Raw genomic sequence first — 21,848 nt, forward strand, 5'->3', positions numbered from 1 at the left:
TGAGCAGTAGATATTACTACTCAAAAACCTGTGTTCTTAGATAAACTTGGTGTCTAGCTGAGCATGTCAGTGCACGCTTGTTTCCTTCCTTTGAAAAAAAACAAAAACAAAAACAAAGAAGTTCTTTCTGATTGGTTGAATCTGTACAGAATGACAAATCTGATGCATGTGAATGAATATGCCACAGCTAGGTAATCCATCCGAGTCATAATGAAGCCTCGCCCTGACTGTCAGTTTGTTTAATTATCATTCCATCAACACTGATTTGCATTAAAATTCACTCTGCCGACTGTCAATCACGCAAAACAAAACACTGCGACACAATTTATAATTAGTCCCTCAAAACATGCTGCCGTACAAATCTTCAGCTCCATTTGTTAGTTTGGAAAACTGAACAACGGCCGCTTCTCAATTAAGCCAGACACATCTTTTACTAGAATAAACTCTAAATGATGCATATTTGTTTACATTATTGTAAAGCTTTAAAAAAAGTTCTGGTAAGTTAAGTAAAGAAACCATCAACTGATAAAACATCATTATAAACCAGCAGCACTCCTAATTAACACAACATCCAGAGAAAAGATGCTTACCAAGATTGAGGTTGGATGAGGAGCTGTGATTGGACAGGGAGGGTGGAGGTGTGAGGGAATGGGAAGGCCCCTGGTTGGGTAAAGGCATGCCCACAGGGCCAGGGGATGGACTGAAGCCCAGGGTGCCGTTGTAAAATCCTCCATGACCAATCGGGGTGAGGCTGGAAGGTGTGCGTTTATACAAATCGCTGTTGCCTGTCAATGAGTCCCGTCTTGAGCCACTGCCACCACTCGAGTTGGCCACTAGAGGGAGACAAAGATATGAATTCAATCAGGTTATCTGTTTGTATTTATCAGTAACTGTTATTCAGTTTAACTACTCACAGCTACATTATACATTGGCAACAATGTTCCCTCTAATTTTTCATGTGTCTGAGCGAACACACAAACTCCCCGAGCGGTCCCTTGGACCACTGTGAGCAACAGCAGACGTGTGCACTGTGGTCACGCCAGCATCGAATCCATCCAAAGTTACATGGTTTATTAAAATAATCAAATTACAGCATTTACATTTATGTTAGACTACTTTTAATTAACTGCTTTAGCCCACTTACAATGAAAATGTAAACAAATCTTGTTCATGACCTGTGTAGCATGTTAACACTATTGGGAGTAAAAATAACTTGAACTCCAATTTTGAAAACAAAACTTTCTCTCTCTCTCTTTTATAAAGCTCTGACTTGTATTATGAGTCTGTGGTCTGGGAGAGAGTCCTGTAACTCTCTGTCTGCAAAATACAGTATATAATGATACAATGCTGGGCAATTAATTATATAGTTACTTCTTTAAAAAAGTAACTGAGTTACGCAAACAACAACGTTTTTTGTAGCCGTTTACCTAAAACTGTAGCCAAGGCGTTTTTTTAAATAAACATTTCAAACTATTTACAGAACAATCAGCTGTTCTGCATCAAATTTGATGCCACACAAATTATTTGTGCCACTCCAAAAAATAATTTCTTTCCACTATAAAAGAGAACAACAGTCTGATACCTGCAGGCCTGACAACAGCAGATGTATCACTCCTGTAACACCTGTAACATTCAGCAGTCGCCTCATTGTTCTGACACACACAACAAAACTATTGACTACACTACACACTAACTACACAAGACAACACACTAACTTTAGACTCCAAACACGCTAAACTTTGCAAATCTCTCACATCTCAGAACACCGCTGTCACTCCTAAAACTTCCCCCCCTTTCTAAACAACTAGATGCCACGTTACCATATCATTTTTTGATTGATCGACATGCTACATTTTTCCACCAATAGGAAAGGGTGGGGTATTTTGGTTTTGCTCACAGGCGGAGAGTGCTTTCGAACATTTTCCTTATAAAACGCAGTTTTTACCGTTTCTTCCCGCAGTAAATATAGTATTCAGGAAAAAAAAAAACACTGCAGAAATTTTTATCATAACTCTGGTTTTACGCGGCCTATCAACATAATTTAAAAACTGGTATAAAGTTCACACTTTTTCCATCAATTGTTCATCTGTCCTGCTCACATCTCCAATGGTTGTACACGTTGTTATTAACGTGGCTTCACTCCACATCAGCCACGCCGCTTTGCTAGCTAAAACACCGGTGTCGGCACATAAGGACGCTGTCATAGCCTGTCGACGACGCTGATTAGCTGTGTATATACGAATGTGAATCGCATCATTGGCTGGACTATGGGATAAGGTGGCATCGTTCTAATCCCATACGGGAGCAGCCAGTCACTTACTGACTAACACTGCAAAACAGAATTGTTAAAGTATTCATTTTAATTTCAATTCAGGTTAGATTTTGTTTCTATGCGCAACGCAGATTTTCTGTGCAATTGCGCACGCGCGCAGCTTAGAGGGAACATTGATTGGCAAGTCACTTAGATTTATTTTAAAAGACCCCAAAAGAACCAAAGATATCATGTGGAAAGAGTGCATTCCCACCTGCAGTGCCAAACCCTCCCAGCGTGGCCCCCAGAGTGGCACCGAGAGAGGATGAGGCTTGCTGGCTGAAGCCCAAGGAGGCAGACCCTGGTCCAGGCTGGGCAGAGCCTTGTGAGAACAGAGAGGAGCTCTGGGAAGAGGAGCTAAGGGACGAGGATCCGTAGAAGGAACTTCCTCCCAGAGCGCCACCGGGGCCACCCTGCTGCTGAGGCTGCTGGGATGTCATGGCACGGAAAGGACCGTTAGCCCCGCCACCAAGACCGCCGTTGGCACCACCAGCAGAGGCTGCTGCAGCAGCAACTGGAGACGGGAAACAATCCAAGTCAATCATCTCATAAAGCAACAAAAAATTTATATTGTGTTAAGTAAACGCGTCGTTGAAGATAATCGTAAGATTGATTTCTTTTACTTCCCTAACAATGCTTTCAATCACCTCCATCAGTGACGTAAACCTTGCTTTTTAAAACTCAGTAACACTCCCTCATGGGAACTCCTTGTGCAAATCTAAGTCCAGACTTGAAAGTACATAGTCACAATCCCATAATTGCGTGCTCTGGTTAGATGGGACATTTAGAACATGCTGTTAAAGGCCACAATATGTAATCTGCTGTTTTGTGTGCATGACAGTCTCGTTTATTGCAACAGAGGCAGGCTGGGCTTCTGACCACACGCTCCAAGTGAGCTGCTAGTTTACCTGCTTGTGCTGCAGAAGGCGATATGATGACGGAGGCGGGGGCCATGAGGCGGACGGGGCCACTCCTGGCTCCCGTGTTGACCACCAGGGCCCCTGTCTGATCATAGTAGGCTGCGGGCGCCAATACTGGATACCCTGAGAAAGAAGATTTTGACATGTTTCTTTCATATAGATGACGGGCGGCAGTAACGCATAACTGAGCTGTTTATAGTTTTGCACTCACCGGGTACTCCTGCTGCTAACCCCTGCCCAAAGGCGAGGGCTGAGTTGACTGCTGCTGCTGCCACCAGCTGGTCATTTTGCTGACCCTGTTGCCCTTGGCTAGGGGTCAAAGGTCGCTGATTTCCTCCAGCACGCATCACCTTTAGAAAGTAAGAAAAGCAAAATTCTGAATTTGTTCCGTGTAGAATAAGAAACAAAGCTCAACCGCACAAATGGGAGAAGAACAAGTAGCAGTTCCCTGATTTGCTTATAATCATTTAATAATCAATGAAGAGGTCTTTGTCTAAATGCACTTTTTAAACTGGCATGAGAGACGAGCGCTCACAGAAATATTTTGAGCCGGTGGGAGCCCGTGTGTCAGTTTTCTGTCGGACAGTCAACTGACCTGCTGTTGGTTCTGCTGGCCCTGGCCTGCTGCCTGCTGATTGGCTGAACTGTTGGCTGCAGCAGCCTGCTGCTGGAAAAGGTTGGCTGGATAGACACCCCAGGGGGTCACACCGTAGTACTGGGGGGGCATCACTGCTGGACCTAGACACAAAGAGAGAGACAAAGTAGCTTTGAGATATGGCAACAGTGTCCATATTTATGGATCAACATATGAAAATTAAATTTTTGTTTTGCATTTAACAGAAATCTAAACGGAGGTGACAGCGCGTCTAAAAAGAAGAACGTCTCACCGAGTGTAGCTGCTGCTGCTAGGCCCGCTGCGTATGGGTCTGTCCCTGGCGGCGCAGCACTGATGATGTAAGGATTGGGCACAAATGCTGGAGCCAGACCTGGAAAACACAAGGAGGGTAAAGGTGGACCAGGGCAAAAGGGCTTTACATAATACATGAAGGAAAATCACAGGACTTGTTGTGAAGCTATGGCATAACTACTTAAGAGACTCGCAACGATGTCATATTTACTAATCAAATCTCAATCTTTAAGGCATTATTTTATTTTAAACTGAAAGACAAACAATAAAAACAGCCAGTCTATACACCGAGCCGGGGGGTCAAGCTTTGCAAACATTAGTGGAAACCCTGTGCTACGAATACAAATATACCAGAAGAAGAAGCTGGCCAATCATCATGAAATGCATGTGACTGTTTGTTTTTGGGTAGTTCAAAGATAATGCGTGCGTGAAGCCATACAACCATCTGACATGCAGTTTAGACAGACACACTTACCAATGTGAGGCTGCTGTGCGGCTGCCAGTGCGTACTGCTGTTGCTGGGCTGCTGTTAACTGCTGCACTGCTAGGGCATTGTTTCTCTGAAACAGCTGCAAACAGCATGAAGAAAGGTGAACCATAGGTGAGCTGAGTGCTGTTAACACACGCTAAATAACTCCTCTGTCTGGTGATCTTACCTGCTGCTGGTTAGTGTAATCAAATAGGCCCACAGTGGGTGCAGAGTCCATGGGCATCTGAGAATTGTAGTCAAACTGAAGCGGCTCCATCACAGACTCCATGGGGTCCATGGTAACACCACCTTGTTCCACGCCAGAAAAGTCATCAGGAGGTTTGGGAACTCCGCCACCTCCCAGGGGTGTCAAACCCTCAGGCCCTACGCCCCCGGGACCACCCAGCAGATCACCCTCTGGGCCGGGAGCCGGCATGCTGCCCGGGGGGCGACTGCATGGAGCAGAGGTTCGGTTAATATCTAAAGGGTACCAATCATTTCTCTAAGGTGTGGGTGTGTGTCCTCTTGTGTCACGCAGATTTTTACCCAAACTCTTTGACGTCCACGTCGAGGCCGTTCTGTACAGGCAGCCCATTCGGGTTGATGACATCGCTGATCACATCAGATTCACCTTCCGTTAACTCTTTTAGTTTCTCTCCCTCAAACGTCGTCTTTGGCTTCTCCCTCTTTTCCTCCTCCACCTCTCCATCCCTCTGACCCTGTGTGACGGAGAGAAAATGATACAATGAGACCAGATGCACAGTGTTGCTCCTCTGCTGTACACACAGAGGAAGGCGCAGGAAGGACAAAGTGACACTGACAAAAACTACACGTTGTCAGTGGGAGAAAATGACACAATGGGCGTGTGTGGCAGTTACAGTTAGCATGATCAGGGAAACAGAAGTGTTTGAGTAATGACACTTACATAGGGTCCTTTTCGAAGACAGGAATCCAGTTTGTCAGCCGGTGAGGAGGACAGAACGTACTCTACCATGCTAACCCCGAGCCCTCCGCTCTCAGACCGTGGAGACATCACAGAGCCCACCCCGACTTCACCACCGCCATGGAAACCTTGCCCTGGCCGACGGGACACCATGATTGGCTGAGACACCGAGTGATCTGCCGTGAGAGGAACAGAGAACGACACATTTACTCAGCAAACTGTGCAAGCAAAAAGTAGCAGTTTTCAAAACAGATGGCTTGAAGATTTTTCAATAGAAATGATCATCCGGAGCAGTAACAACATGTTCAGCTGTTACAGATGTGCTGGGCGAAATAACAAAGCTCCTGATGTATTTGATAGATTCATAAGAAATTAGGATATCAGCAATATCAAATAATCTTAATCCACTTACACACAGTGCACAAAATCTGAGTAACTTAAACTCAACGTTGGGCCTGTGTAGGCACTATGGCTGATTTCAGTAACTTAATCAGTGCTGTTGGCAGCTTCTCACACACATACAGCAGAGCGCATGTAACCACATGCTGAAACAAGCACTGGCAAAGGGGAAGGTTCCAGTTTCATTACATACTGCACATCACTTTTATTTACCGTATTTTTCATTTTATTTATGTACTGAGGAAGTTTTGGTGTTGCTAATAAATCTGATACAGCCATTCCCACACGTGCACCAGAACTTTCCAAGACCTCTCTTAACAGAAATGTACGGGGAAAATGTTCTGATGCTGTCACATCAGACATTAGCCGGCTCATCCAACAGCTACTAGCTCCCTAAAACAAAACCTGCATGAAATCCATGCTGGATTGAGTAGATGTGTGAATAGCATGGCTAATAGTGAAGTACATTCACTGGTATAGCGTGCATAAATTCTGCCATGTGACATGTGAGAAAAATATCTGTAGAAATATTCCTGAGCTGATTCTACAGAAACTGAAGTGCATATGTGGAAACGGCTCAAAGTTTTAACTAATTTATCTCATTTCATTTACTCATCAGCTTTACCAAAAACATCAAATCAATGTGTTACAACTCAATTATTCATTGGATATTGTCTGAAAGCGTTTTCAGTTTTCACAGGACTCTACGCAGCCCTGTAAAAAGCTAAGCACACTATGATTAACAAGGTTGTAGCAGAAATAGCCCGAAGTCTCTCACACCGTTGTGGGAGGGGGGTTTCACCCACACTTCAGTTCATTGAGGTTTGTGGGCATTTGTTTGTGACGCTCTCCTGAGGTCCTGTCACAGCATTTCAATCAGGCTGAGGTCTGAACTTTGGGCCATTGCAACGCCTTCATTCCTTTCCCCCACCTCACTCATTCTGTTGTAGAGTTACCTTTGTGGTTGGGATTACTGTCCTGTTGTTCCATTTTGTTTTTGCTGAACAGGCACTGTGCATTACAGCCAAACATCTACACTTTGATCCAGAAGTCTTGTGGTTTGTTCAGATGCAAATTTGCAAAGCTTTAGAGAGAGACTTTCTCCTGGCAGCCCTTCATGCCAAACTTGTTCAGTCTTTTTCTGCTAACGTGACATACTAACTGAGGCCTGCAAACCAAAATGTAGCGCTTGTTTGGGTTTTGCTTACTTTCTTTGAGCATTGTTGTGGTGGTGGTAGGTGGGGGTGGGGAATTTGCTAGGATTGTGCAAACACACACCTGAATCCTCCAGACAAGCAAACTGACAAAACTTGTTACTGATCTGTTAAGTGCATTTGAATAGCAGCACCCAGCTGTTCCTGACCCACTTAATTCTTATGGAAGGTGTGTTTAGTTTTTTTTTTTTCTTCACAAGACTGCAAAGAGTAAAGTGAAAAGCATTTTTACATGACTAATTCATAAAAAAATTAGAATACAAAATGATTTTTTTCCCTTTTTTTCATGAACCAGTGAGTATTTGACACTCTAGAAATGAGCTAACACGCGTCAGCATTTTTTCCCGGTGCAGACATGATGTACGAGGTGCGCCAGATGACTTGTAAAAAGCCGGGATATTTCTTTTGTCATCCCGTCTACAGAAATAACCACACTGTGTTAATTTGATACAACAGGAATCTCAGATCTCGACATGATCTGGGAGAACACAAGAGATCTCACTCTGACATCAGCCTTTGAGTCTGGCAGGAAACTAAATATATATTTTCCAAACACCTGACAGTGATTGTTTTGGTCGTTTTTGTGCTTAAGTGGGGGGAAAAAATGCATTCACTCCAACCTTCTCCCTACAGCCATGGCACAAACAGATCCCAGGACGGCAAATACCTGAAGCCCCCCATGCACTGTCCCTCCACTGGTCCAGGAAGATCCCCTTTGGTCCATCCTTCCCAGAGTCATCTGTTTCCCAGAACTTCTTACCAGTTAGCAGCTGCTGCAGAGACACAAGACAATGAAGAAATGAAACAGGTGGCAAAAGAAATGATGAGGTTACACAGATATTGCTGGCAGATGGGAGAACAGGCAAACTAAAAATCAATCCATACAGAACAGGAAGTTTGTACAAGCAGAGCTCTGAGTAGATGGCAAAGACTACAAATGGGCAAACTTCTTTTTTTGTTGCTGCAAACAGTCCGTTCTTGTGTTTCCAGCAACATCTGTACTTCGACCCTTGACTGAACCCCCCCGAAAAAACAAACAAGAACAGGTCATTCTAACTGGATGAGTCAATCAAAAACATAAACTGCTTCTGCAGCAACAAAAACTAGCGTAGAGGAACAAACAGGAGCTCGATGTTCCTGCTGGGAACAGCTTCATGCTTGGATTCAAAAGAAATTCTTGCACCTTATCAGCAGTTCAGTTGTTTATCTTCATCTCTCCTCGGTTTTTATTACACCCAGTGATAGTTTTCTTTTTTTCACAGTAAAAAAAAAAAAAACTTTTGAAACTAATCTGATGTGCATCTTCTGGCTAGAGGGGGCAAAAAAATCCATTTATAGTTAAAAAACAAAGATTACAGAGTCATTTTTGTAAGCTTTTAATAGTCACTCTCACTACTGATATATTACAGTGTATAGCAGCAAAACAGTAATCAAGCAAGCCAAAACTAACTGCAGGCACTGGCCCAACATTAACAGACTTACTGAGTGCAAAATACAAAACAAATAACAGCCGGTCCAACGAGCTCGAATTAATAAGCATCTCTGCTCAATCTCTTCTCGGCTTTCAGAGCTTTTCAGTCTCAAAAAATACAACCCAACACCGCTTTTAGCTCATAAGCAACTGATCCATTTCTATTTTTTTTTCCTCTTGGATTTCCTGCTATTCAAGTTTGACTCACTCCCGGTAATCCATCATGTTTCTATTCAGCCAAATGCCCAAGCTACAAAATACAGGGCAGGCGGTTTAATGTCGCAGTGTTGATCCACGGCGTCTGCCCTCGTCAGAAGCACTCATTTCAACCTAAATTTAGAAGTGCAAACATGAGCAACCAGCCTCAATGCTTCATTATTGGCTGAGGTCACCATCTTCTTCACAATAAGTGACCCTGATTCATCAACTCTTGTCTCACCTCTCCCATAGCGCGTCCCTCAAGAGCGAGAGCCTGGAAGTCATGGTTCAGCTCGTCCATGGAGCGCACCTGCAAACAGAAAGCAAATGAGACTGTCCATTCAGCTAACACTTATCAAAGACTATCAGGACCATGTTAAGAAAATAGATATATATTAGTGATCATTTTGAGAAAGCTGTGGAGATTAAATCTGTCATTTCAACTCAAAGAACTGCCACGGCTGCTAAACCCTCAACAAAAGCCCCTTGTGCAGATGAGTTAGTTACTTTAGAGTTTTAGTTACAAGGAAATTATTTCCCTTTTAGCACATATACTTATCACCACACTGTGTTTAAGGATGCTGAAAAAGATGGTGCAGAGAGATGCATCGGGTGAAATGAAAAAAACGCCCCGAAACTTTCACAAACGTGGAAGAGTTGGAGGGATTTGTGAAAAAAAAGAAATAGCTGGCAATGGACAGATGCAAGGATACCGATGGTTACACCGCCGTGTAATAAAGATGATGTATGTTGCATCACAAGACAACATGACAGCTGATCAGGTTGTGTCACTAACTCATCTACACAAAGGCATTTTGTAGAGGTTATAACAGCAGTGGCAGCTCTTTAACTTTGGCAGTGTTACCAGGTCACTAACAAAAAATTTGATTCCTTTAATGTCTCTGCTTTATGTTGCCACTTGTGCAACATTAACACACACACACACACACACACACACACACACACACCTGGCTGTCATGGATGTTGTCTCCAGTGGGCCAGCGATGTTTGCCGGGCTGTTCGCCATGCTGCCGCTGGAAGAAGTAGTCTACCATGGCATCGTCCTGGGAACGTCCAGCGCCCGCCACACCCTGAGAGACACAAGTACACACATGCACATTACCCTGGAATTACTGGTAACAGCAACCAGAACACAGTGCCTGAGAAAGACTGCAAACGTTATTCACCAGAGCTGAACATGCTGAAAATATACACAGAAACCAGAGTTCTTATTGTTTTGGGGGGGGTTTTCCTAATTAGTTATTTTATGTTTTATTTTGACTTTTTGTTTTTAATATAGTTCAGTTTCACTTTTCAGAGTGAATTTCCTTCTTTCAGTTTAGTTTTTATTGTTTAAGTTTTGGTTTTAGTCTTTTTAATTATTACTGCATGGAGGGCATGTTTCAGAGGTAAAAAGAAAATCAGTATTACAATATAAACACAGCTTTAAAAGCTGAAGTTTTCCCCAGTTAAATATCATCTCTCAGGATGTGTCATTTGGATTTTTTCAGAAATCAGCAGCATCACTCAAACACGACAACAGGCTGAAGTATGTAAGGCCACATCCTCTCAGGTCCAAGTAAGAGGCAATACTTCTGTTTAACAGAAAAGCCTCCAGTCACTTCCTCCCTCCCTCACTTTGAGGGAAAACTCAAAATTCCCCCACAAGACACCACCATCAAAGAATCCACGGTTACCATGTACTGGAAACAGCTGGGCTTACTGTTTGCTGTACACGCAAAGCACAAGACAGCCAGTCAGACCAAATTGTTGCTTATCAGAAAACATTCTTCTCCCCCAAGGATTACTCATGAAAACACCAACCTTGTTATCATGAACTAACATTTTCTACCCTTCAGACTACCTTGGGGCCTTAAAATGTTTCTTTTGCTGTGGAACAAATACAATTTACACAGTGCTGAAGACAGTATATCGTTCAGACCTGTCACAGCAGCATCACAGTATTAACAGATTTGGGGGCCACATTTCAGACTACCAAACAACATTTCAGTTAAGCAGCAGAGGACACTACAGATGAGCTTCAGGAACATTTTTGGCTGTAAAACGAGTACAGCAGGAAATCCAGCAGCGAGGAGGACATAAGGATAGACGGTGTGTCCAAACCAAAGACATGTGACACTTACTGGTTTTTGACCATTGTCTAGCTTCAACATCAGAAGTGACCTTATATGGATAAGAGGCTAGAGTGCTAAGGGCCAAGTTAACAGCTAATGCAATAGGTCTAGGCTGATAGGGGCTTCCCATGATGCACTGAGGGTTTCATCTTCACTCATCTCTTTCTGGTATGTGTTTATCCAACCTTTTGCATTTAATCATCACCATCATTATCATCACCAGAACTTCACTCACCAAAACTGAAGTCCAAACATCTTGGATGGTCTGTACTGCACAAAAAAATCTAAATATTTGTCACATAACCCATAAAAAATGCTCAAAAAGGCTATAACAACACATACAATGTGAAGTCGCTCAGTCACTGGCTCAAAGTGGTGAATGATGTATAGGAGACTAAACTGAAAAGTTTCAGGAGGAGTTGATTGCCACTATAGAAGCGTAGTATAACATCATGCATTGCACCGAAAGAAAAGGTAGTAGCGCATCACTTAAAACTCCCACAAGATGAAGCTACTTTCTGCTCCTTCTTTACTCACAGATCACCACAGTGAGTAGCTCCAGGTTTGATTTGGCAGATTTTTAAGCTGGACCTTCCTGACACAAACCAAAGAGATTTGGGATCATTTGCTACAAACTGCCGCAAAGTATATATATTCCTTAATTCAGGAATATATGTTTGGTTTATTATGTATTCATCACAGTAATTCAGCCCATGTTGGTTTGTTACATTTTACCTTTGTTAATCTGCAAAATCCTCACATCCAAAAAGGTGACAAAAACTTCAGTAATTTTTCTATATAAATACCTACAAAGAATCAATTATCACAGCAGCCACGAGTTTGTTTGTTTTTTACAAAAATGAGCTGACAACAATGAATTGAATCTTTATGATATAAAACTGACTCTCTAGAAAGCCCGAACATGTGAATTGTATGTGTAACACAAAAAAACCAAAACAATAACCCATTAGAGGCAGCGCTCTAATGATTGTAGCCACCTTCATGCTACAACATGTCAGCTTCATTTCCAGAAAATAGCTGTGTTCATGGACACCCGATGTAGCAGAAATAACAACAATAATAACTTTTACGCAGTGGTTTAAAACAAACAACTGAGTCAGATGAAGATCAAGTTTATGCGCTTCAACCTCATAAGCGTGGTCACCTGTGGACTTAAAATAAGAGCGTGGAACAGTTAAAAGACCCTGATCAGATTAGGGCTGAACGATTATGGAAAATAATCTAATTGCGATTTTTTGCCCCAATATTGCGATTGCGATGCGATATGCGATTATTTTTTAAGGTCTTTGTCTTCTGTATTATTAAACAAATACAAGCAATACATCATATAGTATGGCCAATACTATATTACATTAATTTTAAACTGTTCTTTCCTGGAAGACAGACCTCTGTTATGATGACATGAGGTGATGCATGAATTGATGACTGACATTTTTATTTAACTTCTTCAATCACAACAGTATATTTGAACATACACAATAGTTTATTTTTAGCTTACAAACATCTGAGCATAAAGTGCTGACAAGGAACCCTGGTGTAAACATTAAAATGAAAGTCAGTACAATGTGCAGATTGCAGAAATATACATAAAAAAAATCAGTGGCTTTACCACACTCAGTTTTTCGACATCTGTGAACTACTAGACAGTCATTCAATTAAAAAATAATATTAAATAAATAAAACTAATAAATAAAAAATACACACATCTTACTGATCTCTGCAGTCAGTAACATTACACATAAAGTGCAAACATAATAGCAATTGTATAAACACACACACAAACACGCCTTTAAAATTTAAAGGCGTGAAATTGGACGGTCTAGTTCTGATTAGCGTCACCGCTGTCTCGGTGGAGTTTAATAAACTCGGCCGTCTGCTTCTTGCTATCTAAAATATAACCAGACACTGGTGTAAATTCTCGACTGTCTCATACTTCTGTTTAATAAGTTTTCTGTTTGACGTTTAGTCAGCTGTGTGAAAACCAAGGAGGAACCCACCCGGGGGATTAATAAAGTTTTATTTAATCTAATCTAATAACTTTAATCTCAGCCAAACCGATTTACTCACGAACAAACAAAACACTGAAAAAAACCCAACAATAACATTTTTAGGTTGTCTAAGTGACTTATATATTACGTTTAACCCGAGCAGCGAAACTCCGCGGTGATCTGAAAATGATGTGCCGGGAGTTGTGCCGCTCTCGGCCGCATCAGTAACCCTCGAGGTCCCGGCTAGCTGTCGAGCTGGTGGGTAGCAGACGCCTCTGAAAACGTCAAAGCACTTTTGCAAATATGGGATATCTTGATAAACCGAGCAGATATTTGATGTTTACACAACTACTTTCTCGCCTGAAAATATGTTAAAAGTTTATTTTGTGACCCAGAAAGATTAGTATGAGTAATTTTAAAACTTAGTAGCGGCCGCCATTCCTGGAAACTGGAGTTTGGCTGGGCCGCGCTATGAATTCTGGGATATGGTAGTAATTTGGACAGCCTTCGGCACGTCGCTGTGACGTAATCGGTCTACAAATGCGGCCTCAGGAGGATGCAGCCCATGAATTTGGACATGTCCAGAGTATAATCGCAGCCTTTGCAGTTAGAAAATTGCACTTGATCATGTCGCGATATTATCGCAAATGCGATATATCGTTCAGCCCTAGATCAGATGGTCAGAGGCTAACTCCTAAAATAAGGTTTTCACAACATCTGAGCTTCAGAAGCCAGTGAAGGGTGTTACCGCTTCACTTGAAAACCATAATCCTTCCAAACTAGTGATCTAACAATGAGGAAGGTCCCCTTTGCTGTGGCTGATGCCCTGCATTTATCAAGCGTGATGCTAGCCGTTTAAGCAGAGCTCCTTTAACAACCATTGTTTATTCAGCTAATAACAGCCGAGGCAATACAAAAGCCTTAAAGCTAGTAAGATAAGACTGCAATTATTTGGTTCATTAGCTCTCGAGTCAAATGCACATGTTCCAGGAAGCTTGAGATGAGTGTCATCAAGCTTTAATGGCTGTGTTGCAATGTCTCATTTTCTGGTGCTCTAATCAGGGTTTGTAACAAAGTACTGGAGATTACAGTCATATGGGTATTTTTATGATATTGCTTAAAGTAAAACCGTAGGTGTAAGATCAGTGACCTTTACCCTCATTTGCCTAGATGCACCCAGATATGACCAGTTAAAATTGCCTAACAGAGTTAGCTAGCTAGCCAAGCACCAACCAGAATACATCATTTGAGAAATTCAGTGATAATGTCAAAGAGAAAAGGTGAAAAACCCCAAAAACGTAGACAATTCCTGGCTACATCTGACAGCTACACCTGCTAACACCTATTAATAAGTAACACTGAAGCTGCATCCCCACTTTTAATGATGCATAGCGACATGGCAACAAGAAACTGTTATGGAGGGCTGCAAAAATGTGCGATAGAAGCTCATTGGTGCGGTCCTCCACAACAATCCCAGTTTCTCAACTGGCCACTTGGGAAAATTAATTGCCCATTCCCTGCTTTACAGGGTTACCTAGACAACCAGAGCTTGGAATGCTGCAAACAACAAGCCATCACTGCAAAGTGCAATGAGTGAATGGTTTCCAGTGTAAATAAATAGGAACTGAAAGATTACAAAACTGTGACAAACTAATCATTGGTTGTTTATGTGTTAGTTAGGCAGGAGCACCTTCTATTGGTAGATTATGAGGACAAGAACCTTCAAAACAAGGCAGACATGCTCAGATTAAGGTAGGTTGGTGTGGTCTGCCAATTTGCGGTAAAATATTGCATGATGAATACTGATAAGGGAAGGAAAATATGACTTGCACCATTGTGAACAACACTATAATAGCTGTAGTATTAAAACAACAACAGGTACTACATTGTTAAGAGTGAGAAGTCTATTAGTTCTTGTTGGTGCCACCCCACCAAATTACAACAAACTGTGACACCAGATAAGCTGTTGACCAGTTGACCAGCTTTCAGTACTTTTGTAGTTTATACCCAAATATCTGCTGTTTACAGTTCAGTTTCCTGTCTTACACATGAGCCTCGTCTTACTGGACTGACTAGTTTTTGGTTGTTTTTGTTAAGTTAGTGCTGGGGTAATCTAAACAACTAAACATTTCCTGCTGTTAACAGCATCACACTTCAAAAGTTTCATTATTAAACCAGCAGGACATTTTTATTGTCTGCATGTCAGAGGAATTACAATGTGTTTATCACAGAGAGAGGCGAGCTATAATAGCCATCCAGGTAGACTGCTTTACCTTTTGTATGCGCTGTAGTAGAAAGTCATCACGCCAGTTTAATTCAATGGAAAAAGACATGAATGAATGAAAATAGCAAATGTATCAGAGAGGCGGTTTTTACCTGCTGGCTGGGGGGTGTGGCCTGAGGGGTCTGCCCAGTTGGAGGGGCATGTCCTCCGCTGCTCAGCACCACGGGCATGCTGGGAGAAGTACTTCTATGGTGGGGGCTGAATGAATCCTGCCAGAGCACTGCTTTCCTCTTCAACACACACACACTGCTCATTCCACCACAGCCTGTCCAGAGTGAGTGAAATGCATCAGTCACAGAAAACATAACAGTTCAACATAGTAAAAGTTTGGAGCACTCTGACCAATTTAACACCGAATCTTATGATGAACGGTGAAGATCCAACAGCCGCGAAGCACAAGTGTCAAATTATGAATAAAAACGCTGCAGTCCAATAACCAACTTCGCTGCAATAAAATAATTATTGAGATTTGATGTTTATTCATTTGTGGGCTGTAAATTAAAAGCTCATCTGCTCCTAAATGAGAAGAAAGGGAAAAAACACACTGCAACACAATGCAGCATAATTAATCAGCACAACAATCTAAAGCATGAATCCATGCATCTCTACAAAAACAACAACAACAAAGCTGACTTTTGCCAGGGTGGATGTACTGCAGGGTTGTATAATACATGCTCCTCTAAAAACAACTCAGAATAATAAAGCTGATATCCCACTATATTATCTTCATACCTAACATTTTCCCATGTCATCATGCCAGCTTGATGCCAAATTAGTTCACAGCAATTAAACTGCTGTGAACAATGACCCCTAACTCAGAAACGAGGTGGCTGGAAGCATATGAAGCAAAATGAACCAAATCATTTGTCTGTAATATTACGGTTCCCCCAGAGTTGTGGTCAAAGGTCAGGCTCAGTGCCACTATCCTGTAAACCAATTAATATAGATACCAAACTACACTTTATATTCTGACTACACTCCAGTGTACTGTAGTACTTGCTTTATGTTATTTATTTTCTGTGCTTATTATTTTGTATTTTAATTTTGTTTTTACTTGTGTGAAGGGAACCTGCAAAGTCAGAATTTCATTGTTCAGTGTAACCACTTTGTTTTGCAGTATTAATGACATAAACGTCTTGATTAAGGCACAAATGAGAAAACAAAGGAAATTGAGCCAAAATTCATTCATTTTCCAGTAGGGCAGCCCTCACACGTTTGACAACAAACCAGAGATGCAAAAATATTTAAACAAATATTGTTTACTTTCTGCACCAGGTGACAGTTAACGCTGTTTTATGCAACTGCAATACAATAACAAAAACTAGCTTCACGCGAGCTAAAAGCAAACTTTAAATCTATCAGTGTGCACAGGTTATATATTAGAATCACAATTCAAAAGCACTACAATGTACCTAAAAAATAAAATTTTAACCTAACTAAAACAGTCAAACCTTCAAACCATCTTTGGACTTTATTCTTTGTGAAGAAAGGTCAAAGAATATCACACACAATGCTGCAATACTGCTTACCAGACTGTTGGTATAACACTCTTACGACAAAATGGTGAACTGTTATTAAAGCTGCCTAACTGCTGAGGATCAGCACAAGAGCACTGGGATCAACAGATACAGAAGTAAACCAGAGAACATTTTACAAGCCAGCCCAGGGCAGCAGCTGATTTAACTGCCAACCTGCCTATCGGCAGCAGAATGTAAACTTTACTGCACCCTCTGTATCTGGCTGATGCAAACACGCTGCTATGAACTCCAGTGACAAAGGTTCACTTGGCAGGAATGTTGTGAAACTTCTACAAATTACTCACCCCTAAAAAGGTATTTAGACACACACACAGAGTGGCCTGCATATTCTGCAGAGTCACTGATGAGTTACTTCCTGACCAGTTCAAGGTGTTTCACAGCAGTGTGGCTTCCAAGGAGCCACACTGTCTTAAAGTTGTTTTTAACTGGTCTTTATCAAAGTTCTGCAGGTTGTCTTGAGTTTTTCACTCATTTTCTGTCCTTGCACCTGGCCATTTTCAGAGGAACACTTTTTTTCTTTGTTCGTTAAGCCCCTTAGCACTGACCTATGAATCATTCAAGCAGAAAAAAAATACCTAACTCAAGGGATGAACCAGTGTTGTGTTTATGCATAACAGACAACTTATCAAAGAACCAACTTTAAATGCAACATTAGGCACTGTTACTAGCAGCCTGTCGCAAAACACATCTTTTGTTCACATTACTTGAATCTGTATGAAGGAGGAAGCATTCCTGAAAACTATGGCATAGATTTCTCATTTTCCTAGTTAAGCATAAAGAAATAAGGAGGGGCTTAAAACTTTTGCACAGTACTGCACAGTACTGCACGTGCAGAACTGTTTGTTTACAGGCATGGCTTTCAGGGGGTAAATCAGTCCTGCAATACATCCCCCATTTATGAATATCATAATGTTTAGTTTTTTGATGAAAATGTTAGCTGGTATCTAATCATTCAACAGTTTCCATGACAGTATAGATCAGATGTATTATAAACTACAGAATTAATGGCCATAAACTTTGATCCGAGGCTCTCTGTAACAATATCCCTGTTATTGTATTGGAATGCACAAGTCTTTGCTAGATTTACCTCTCAAACCTGCAGTGCATTTAGTGCATTGTGTAAAAGGAACAATTTAAAATAGTAACTATGCACATTGGTGTGAGAATTAGAGGATTTATTTAGCCATGTAACAGAGACAAAGATGTGGTGCTTATTTTTTAAGAAGTTGTTTTGTTAACCCAGGTAAAGAGTGAAGGACAGATTATCTTTAAAATGTTTTATCTTTAAAACCTAAAGGCCAAGCATTTGGTGGTCAACAATTTTACACAACAGCCCCTGATCTCCAGCAATGAGAGAAGGGTGTAATTTGTATTTGACTCTTACCTCTAATCTCTGTTAAAATGAGCAGCTTCCCATTAATGTCCCCACAGGCTAGAAAGAAATTACAAGCACTTCTTTTTGCACTGAGCCATATACGGTAATTACCTTTGCAAGAGACTGGCAGACACTATGAATCAAACACATGCAAGCTACCAACGTCTGCTGTAACCACTGTGCAACACACCCCCTCTACAAAGACAAAACCACAAGCTGACCGGATGAAGACCCCCCTCCCATAATAAGATAAAAACAAATCGACCGACTGATCATCCCTCCTCCACTCTTGGACAGGCCACAAGGAAATGTTAGCTCTTTATCCCTCTGCTACTGCTCCGAAATCAGCCAGAGAAACACCCGGAAATCCAGCACAGTGCGGCCATTCCCCGCCGAGAAGCGCACACGGCTCGGTCTGCCACAAGTTTGATGCGAGGACCCGGAAACAGGCGGCGGTGTTCACGGTCTAACTGGGTTAATCATTCAATACCGGGGGATCAATCCACCGCATACCGGGCACAGACAGGGGTGTGACAATACGAGAGGGGCAGCATGCAAGCTAGCAAGGGGGGATAACGCTGGAGCAACATTTCTCTCCCGGCAGACATGACACATCAAAACGAAACCGAGTATGGGGATGCTTCGTGAAATAATTCACGGCAGCTACCTTTATGCATCCGCGTCCCGTCACGCCAGCCCCGGAGCTGCCGTGGTGGGGGGGGTTCACTATGTGTCTACCAACAATAACACGGCCTCCCGACACAAGCTCAGCCCGGGCGAACCGGTGGACAAACGCGCAGTGTTTTTAACCGCTCCCCACCACCGTAGTGTGGTTATTAATAAATAACCAGAGGACTACACCTGTCCGCCGAGCCTGCAGCCCCACGGGTCCCGGTGACGCGGATGCTAACAAAGGCCCGAGAGCTGTCTGGAGCGGAAGACCGACACAACGGGAGGAAGGAGGCAGGCAGCAGAAAGGGAGGCAGCCGCTTCAGCCTCGCAAAATATTCTCGTTTAGCGCCCTTTCAGAGCCGCAGTAACGACAATACCCACACCGAAGCGTGCATAAACACCCCCCTGAGCAACCGCGACCGCTAACGACTCGATACTCACCGGCGGAGAGGGTGGATGGTCGCGGATTTCAGCCCCAGTTTCTCTCTAACACCCCAGGCTTTCACTCCGACAACATGGCGGCTCGACGGAGGAGCAGGCAAGAGCGCTGCATGACGGGAAGGGATGAGAGAGAGCGTACGGTTCACTGCGCCAACCGGGAGGGGAGGGAAGGAGGGTCACACCGGACCGGTCCCTTTGTTATGCATGTTTGTAGTCTGCTTGCACTGCGGGGCGTGTTTATTATTGTTTTACCTGCACCTCATTCACCTGTCTGTTAGCTAAAGGCGAAAAAAGTAAATGCTTTAACAGACGGCAGCTTCTCTGTTCATCTTGTATCTCAAATAGAATACGTCACTAATTAAATTAAATTATATTGCAATGTTACAATAAAAACTTTATATGTGTGTTTAAATTTAAAAAAGATGTAAACATTTTTCAATATATATTTATGGTGCTATCTTCCGCTGCTACAGCCTTCCTTTACTGTGGGCTATACAATGCGCCGGGGTCTCCACGGTAACGGGGTGCGCCACAAGGCCAGCCAGTGCGTGGCTCCCGGACGCTCCGTTACACCTCCGGAATGTGGGCAGACGGCGTGAAAAGGGGGCAGTGAGCGGCCCACATTACAAAAATAACCCAGTGGTCCTTTGGAAATGTGCCAGTGGCGACACCGTGACTGCAGACCGGAGAGAACGCCGTCCGCACGCACCCGCGCGCGGATGACGTCATGGGTACAGTAGATAATGGCTACCCTTATAGAAAATGTATTGGGGATCATATGGGGCATTTGTAGGACTCCTCCGGCCCAGTAATCCCGGATTAAATAGCCATAAGTATATAATTAGCGCCACTTGTTATTTTTAGACGCACAAAGTTAAAATAAGATTACCCCCCTCTTTGTCATTTACAATGTTTGAAATTATACCTCTAAGTCTCTATCATATGAGTTCCACTCAGGAACATGGTCAAGTTGTTCTGTATTGTCTTCTTTTTTAATATACTAAAAGTAATCATGATACTTAAATCACAATATAGTAATACACACTTTCAGACACAGCTGCTAATCTTTCTATGAAATTGCTGTTATTTTATTTTGAAATTCAACTTAATTACTTGAAATACACTAAACAGCCATTTTATTAGATACACTTAGCCACCACAAGGTTGAACCCCCTTTATGCCTACAGAGTTTTCTAAATTTTTCTTGGTATACATTCAACCAGCTGCTGGAAACGTTCCTCAGAAATTTTGCTCCATATTGACGTGACAGCATTGTGTACTGGGAACCTCCTGTTCTACCACATCCCAAAGGTTCTCTTTTGGATTGAGATCTGGTGACACTGGAGGTCATTTGAGTACAATTAACTTATTGTCTTGATCAAAAAATGTTTGAAATGATTTGAGTTTTGGACATGCCATCAGAAGATGGATACACTGTTATTATAAAGATCAGCAATAATACTCAGATAGGCTCTGGCATTTGAACAAAGTCGGTATTATGGGGCTCAAAGTGTGCCAAAAAATCTTCCTGAACCGTCAACGCACGGATGGGTCCATGCTTTCATGTTGCTTACACCAAATCCTACCCCTACCATTCAAATGCTGCAGCAGAAATGGAGTCATCAGACCAGACCATATTTTTCTAGTCTTCTATTGTCCAGTTCTGGTGAACTCATGCAAATTGTACACTCAGTTTCCTGTTCTTAGCTGACAGGACCTGGTGTGGTCTTCTGCTTCTGCAGCCCATCTGCTTCAGAGATGCTCTTCTGCATACCTGTTGTAACGACTATTTATTTGAGTTTCTGTAGCACTCTGGCCATTCTCCTCTGACAGTTGACATCAACAGGGCATTTTCACCCAGAGAACTGCGGCTCACTGTGGATTTACTCTTTTCCAGACCATTCTCTCTAAACCGTGGAGGTGGTGGTGGAGTGGATCAACAGTTTCTGAAATACTTCAACAACCATACCTCGTTCAAAGTCACTAAAGTTATCTTTCTTCCCCATTCGTTTAAATATCACCACTTAATCTTTACTCTATCTACATGCTTAAATTCACTGGGTTGCTGCCATGTGATTGGGTGACTAGATAACCATATTTTTCCAGTCTTCTGTTGTCCAGACATGTGACTAGATAACAAACTTTTGAACATGTGTACCTAATAAAGTATGAAGTAAAAAAATTCTAATACATTAAAGGTGAGTAATACACATTTTTAGAGGTTTAAAAAGTATATAAGTAATGAAAATTTACGGTGACTGTATTTTCAAATTTAACTGTCTGTTTAGAGTTCATGTTTTAAAAAAATGAAATTAAAGTGATTTTATTTTGAAATTCACACATCAGCTTCATTAATGGATCCCAGTTCAGCAGCGGAGGCATAAAATAAGTCAACTCACATGTACCGTTACTATTATAATGTCACTTTGAGACAATGTTTTGACAGTCAAATCCTCGCTGCAGAACATCAGCCCAGCTGGGTGCATCATTTGGATAACGCTCCTGACTAATCCTCCAAACAATTCAGTGCCTTATAATCCCAATATTATTACAATGTAATCA

At 42.1% G+C, this 21,848-nt stretch overlaps 1 protein-coding gene across 4 annotated transcripts in view; it reads right to left on the reverse strand.

Annotated features, from left to right (window-relative positions):
* Positions 1–19,765, reverse strand: part of pum1 (pumilio RNA-binding family member 1) — a gene marked incomplete at its 3' end in the record, with an annotated part of 28,194 nt that extends 8,429 nt beyond the window's left edge. Inside the window, exons 1-15 of one of the 4 annotated variants that reach the window (XM_082521782.1) lie at positions 19,287–19,765; positions 15,353–15,525; positions 9,801–9,923; positions 9,074–9,142; positions 7,831–7,933; positions 5,533–5,726; positions 5,154–5,326; positions 4,795–5,059; positions 4,614–4,707; positions 4,119–4,217; positions 3,827–3,969; positions 3,443–3,581; positions 3,220–3,354; positions 2,526–2,825; positions 591–833 (exon numbers count right to left, since the gene is read on the reverse strand). In XM_082521782.1, the coding sequence (XP_082377908.1) occupies positions 591–833; positions 2,526–2,825; positions 3,220–3,354; positions 3,443–3,581; positions 3,827–3,969; positions 4,119–4,217; positions 4,614–4,707; positions 4,795–5,059; positions 5,154–5,326; positions 5,533–5,726; positions 7,831–7,933; positions 9,074–9,142; positions 9,801–9,923; positions 15,353–15,514 (2,242 nt within the window). In that variant the 5' untranslated portion in view covers positions 15,515–15,525; positions 19,287–19,765. Of the gene's footprint in view, positions 1–590; positions 834–2,525; positions 2,826–3,219; positions 3,355–3,442; positions 3,582–3,826; positions 3,970–4,118; positions 4,218–4,613; positions 4,708–4,794; positions 5,060–5,153; positions 5,327–5,532; positions 5,727–7,830; positions 7,937–9,073; positions 9,143–9,800; positions 9,924–15,352; positions 15,526–19,286 lie in introns of all 4 variants that reach the window. The other 3 variants (XM_082521781.1, XM_082521783.1, XM_082521784.1) reach the window with 3 other exon arrangements.
* Positions 19,766–21,848: the final 2,083 nt, after the last annotated feature.

The sequence above is a fragment of the Aulonocara stuartgranti genome, assembly GCF_965226115.1.
Source record: "Aulonocara stuartgranti genome assembly, chromosome: 22".
Lineage (NCBI taxonomy): Eukaryota > Metazoa > Chordata > Actinopteri > Cichliformes > Cichlidae > Aulonocara > Aulonocara stuartgranti.